We start from the raw sequence: 4462 nt of genomic DNA on the forward strand, positions 1-4462 counted from the left end.
TTTAATTCAGGAGGTGGTTGCACTGTGCCAGAGAGGTGTATAGCCCAGGTTTGTTCTCAGCATGGTCAGGGCTTTCGTTAGATTTTGCCATGTCCTCAAAACCAGAAAACACTGCTGAGATATAAGGGTTTGCTCTTTCCTCTGTCCCACTTGACACACCAAGATGCCACTTTATGAATTTTGGGGTCTGACCCAGATCATGCTTAAGCTTATCATTATTAGCTAACCCAGTGTCTTTCCTTGGCAATGAGATGAGGGGGCACAGCGAGTTGCTGTTACTGTGTGCTGTGTGTTTCAGAGAGCCCAAGGCTTGTGGAAGAAGTCGTGTGCTAATGGCTGTGGATGTGGGAAAATCACCTTCCGAAGCCTCACTGAGTGGGAACGCCGAGGGCGATGGTAGGTGGGACTGTGCAGAGGTGGAGACAGACTACCCGGAGCTAGCAGACAGCCTGCACCAGCTTTTAGGGGCAGAGGAAGCCAAGCCCTGCCCACAGGGGACAGAAAGTGTGGCAATGAGCAGAGACAGTCACTTGGCCACTGGTGTTACCCAGGGAGGCTCAAGCTGCCATCCAGAAGTGTCTTCAGCATCTGCATCCAGTTTTCCCAGAGCAAGACCAAGCCTCTCGGAGGAAGAGACACTGATTTGTAGAGCTGCTGACGGTGGTGATGCGCCTCATCGTGTTAGTTGCTGGTTCCTCTCCTCAGAAGAACAGCAGGTGAGAGGGTTGTACGTACAGGAGGTCCAAGGCAACTTGTTTGTTGGGGCTGTCCTAGCAAGGGCTTTCCAGCTCCTCCAGCCAGTGTGCCCACCCCTGCCCAGGCTAAGACATGTGGTAGGAAAGGAAAGATTTGGGCTCTAACACCCAAGCTGTTGCTTCCATTCCCATATTGCCACTGCAGAGCTGGAGATTTGCTCAGGACAGTGCTCCTTAAATAAATACCTCTTGCTGCTAGACAACTTGTGCAGCTTCCCTTGGGATGCTTTTTCTTAGAAGCAAGCCCCACTCTGGGCTCTGAGCAGCAGTGGGCTGTCCCACAGATGGAACAGAGTTCCACTTCCAGCCTCAGTTCATGGCAGGTCCAGGGCTGGGCTTTTATCTCCATATCCTGGCACAAAAGAGCCTTTTGTCTGGATGCTGTGCTTCATTTTATGCATGTCTCTCTCTCCCTTTCCTTTTCCATGCTGTCCTTGAGCAGGTGAAGGCATTGGGCCGTTGGGACCCGGCATCCAGCCCTTCCAGCCAGCACAGCTCTGCAGAGGAGACCATCCTTGCTGGCAGCCACCACGATGCCCATGTTGGCTATCACAGACAAAGTCTGGGAGGTCAATCCCCATTTCCATCCACCCCAGAGCTCCTGCGGCCCCAAACGCCGCCCAGCCCCGGGAGCGCCCTGCGGAGCCGCTCCGTGTTGAGCCTCTCCGCTCTGTCCTCAGAGGAGAACGGTCTGTCCGAGGAGCCATGTGGCAGCTTGGAAGCCAGCACGGGTGTCCCTTCTCCTGCAGCCCCCAGCACTGCCCGGGGGCTGTGCTGCCCATGGGGTGCAGCAGAAGGCAGAGCCCTGCGGGCGTGTGAGCCCTTCCATCCTCTGCTGGATTACCACGCCGCCGTGGGGCGCGTCCGAGAGATATCCTCCTACCAAGCTGATTACTGGGCCTGTGCCATACCAGATTCCTTACCCCCATCTCCAGACCGTCGCTCTCCCCACTGGAACCCCAACAAAGAGTATGAGGACTTGCTGGATTATGCTTATCCGCTGAAGCCAAGGTACAAGCTGGGCAGGGTGCCAGAGCCTTTCCTCCATGACTCGGGAATAGGTTTGGACAGCTTTTCTGTTTCTCCTGGAGCCACGTCGAGGTCCACCAGCATCTATGGTCAAGGTGGGCAGGGTCAGGGAAGTGGAAAAAATGGACTTTGGGGGTTCATGGCCTCTGCAGAGAAGTTCTCCACACCGAGGCCTGGGAAAAGAGGCCGCTCAGGAGCTGGCTCGTACTACGAACCTTTGCCTATTGCCAAAGCATCCATCTCAAAGGGTACTTCCTCTCGTCCTCCTAGAGGTTTGGCTAAGGATGTAACAACAGAGCCAGCTGGGCCAAGGTCACCTGGGCGCCCTGCTGGAGAGGGGAGAAGCTGGGATACCAGAGGGAGCCCTTTCCCAAACTACACAGGGCAGGTGAAAAGCACTAGTAGGTTTTTACCTACCACAGGAGTGCTCCCACTGAGGAAGGAGTGGGAGGGTGATGAAGAATTTCTTTCCCTGCCTCCAAGACTGCAGGAGCTGGAAAGGCTGGCTCAGTTTTTATCCAATCTTTCCTTAGCTGTAAGGACACCTGGGCATGACCACCGTAACCTTCCAAGTCACAGCAACAGCAGGCAGACCCATTCATCCAGGTTGGCTCCTTTCGGAGAAGCGAGTGGCAGGGATGGAAGAGGGAATATTGGTGGTCATGCTGGACTGTGGCAACGCTGCAGCTCTCAGAAGCCCAGCTGGGAAAACACAGAATCATGTGGCTGGATCCGTAGGGATCCTCTGCAGAGGCTTCATCTGTTGTCTGGTCTGAGGGACACACTGGATGGGATGTACCTGGATGAACCACGGGTCAAGGGGCATCCGAAGAAGAGGCAGCAGAGTGAGTCCCTTGCCCAGTGTGTTAAGGTAGGCTGAGACCAGAAATAAAGTTTATTGTGGGAAGGTCTCACATAAAACATGCCTGTCTTTATGGCACAATTAATTAAGGCTTCCCTTTCTGCATGACGTGTGCTGCCTGGCAGCTGGTATTAATTGATGCAGGGGAGTTCACCGGAGCAGATAATTCCTTCTGATGGAGCAAGAGCCTGTCTTGCTTTTCCTGGGGCTCAGTATCACAGGGCCAGGCTCAGAGGAGACTCAGCTTCCCCCAGCTCACCCATCCTGCAGTGCTGCTGCACCAGGGAAGAGGCAGGAGCTGCAGCAACTCTGAAGAGTTTCCTGATTATTTTGTGAATTTTTATATTTTGGGCAAGTGATGCCTCATGGCCATTCTGCCACCAGTGCTGTGTTCCCTGGCCAGCAGGCACTGCTCTCTGCCTTCCCCTCCATTGTCTTCCCCACCCCAGTGTTGGGATGAACTTGGAAGCAATGCTGGGCTGTTTGCAGGAGAGCAATTATTATCATGCACATGGCTGCAGACTCATCCCCTCCTCTTGTATGGGAATAACTCTGCTGATTCAAAAGGATGTTTTCTGTATCTGTTTCTTCAGTGCCAGGGGGAAGCAGCTCAGCTTTATAGCAAGCCCCTGACTCCTGAGGAGCAGGAACAGGGCTTGGAGTCTGGTTTTGGTGCCAACAGGGGCCCCGGGTTTCATGCACCATCTTACAAAAATAATCCCTGACCGAGACGCTTTAAAAATAAATGAAAGGACTTAATTGAACGAGACGAACCCTTGGGGAAAAGCAACTACAAATTGACTGCACAGCTCCAGTGAGGAGAAGGAGGAGGAGGGTGTCTCGGACTCAGAGGTGGTGAAGGCAAACCCCTTCCTTCAGCCTGGGTGCTACCAGCACCTCTCTATGCAGACATTGCATGGTGACCCTCAGTTCCTGCCACACGGTGATTTGAAGGGAATGTTCAGGAATTTAAGTTGTTTTTTTCCTTGTTTTTCCATTGATCCTTGGTTTCCCGTGCTTTGGGATGTTTGTGGGGAGCAGGCAGGGGGAGACGAGCAAGGAGCAGGTGCTTTCTGAAACACCACTGGTTTGCCTGTTCCTGTCCCTTCCCCACCTTTGTTGCAGAACTAGATCCCTAACCCCTTTTGTTATGCTTTGTTAAGTAGATGTTTTGCTGCCAGCTGGAAGAGCTGATCCGCTGGTTGTACGATGTGGTGGATGTCACCAACAGTTGGGTGCCACCCTTGCCGGATGCCGAGAGTGTGACGGCATCGCTGCATCGCTACCTGGTAGGTATCACCACTGGCTCTGCTTCCCCATCTCCAGTGCTGCAGGCAGCAAGCAGTGGGAAGCCAGGCACTGCTGGAATTGGCCAAGGTGCACTGGGTTTGCAAAGCCAGAGTTGGGAGCACCAGGAACCTGCTCTCTGGGCAAGCTGCCACAGGTGTGTCTCTTCCAAAAAACCCTTCCAAGCAGTGCTGCTCTTCTCCTTTCCTTGCCAGGAGTTCAGGAAGGATGTGGCTGACCACCGGAGCCTGACAGAGAGTGTGTTGGAGAGGGGAGAAGCTCTCTTGGACTGCATGGCATCAAATACACCAGGTGAGGAGTGGAGCTGGGCATGGACATAGACAGTGATGCTGGCAATAGCATCTGTACCCCAAAATCCCTGACCCCGTGTGTCTGGGGATGGGGAAGTGGTGGGAAGAAAAAGGGTTTTACACCTCTGTTGCTGCCCATGGACTTGGAGGTGAGGTGATATGGAGGCTTGAAGCAATTACTGAAGCTTTTGGCTGCACCATGCCTTGACCCTGACCTT

The 4462-nt window shown here is 53.7% G+C and overlaps 1 protein-coding gene across 1 annotated transcript in view; it reads left to right on the forward strand.

Moving 5' to 3' along the window:
• Positions 1-332: 332 nt before the first annotated feature.
• The window catches only part of CEP68 (centrosomal protein 68kDa), a 5703-nt gene continuing 1573 nt past the window's right edge, over positions 333-4462 (forward strand). The window contains exons 1-4 of the mRNA XM_009081517.1: positions 333-716; positions 1198-2655; positions 3813-3935; positions 4149-4245. Coding sequence (XP_009079765.1) covers positions 333-716; positions 1198-2655; positions 3813-3935; positions 4149-4245 — 2062 coding nt within the window. The remainder of the gene's footprint in view (positions 717-1197; positions 2656-3812; positions 3936-4148; positions 4246-4462) is intronic.

This window comes from Acanthisitta chloris, unplaced genomic scaffold (genome assembly GCF_000695815.1).
Source record: "Acanthisitta chloris isolate BGI_N310 unplaced genomic scaffold, ASM69581v1 scaffold7259, whole genome shotgun sequence".
Classification (NCBI taxonomy): domain Eukaryota; kingdom Metazoa; phylum Chordata; class Aves; order Passeriformes; family Acanthisittidae; genus Acanthisitta; species Acanthisitta chloris.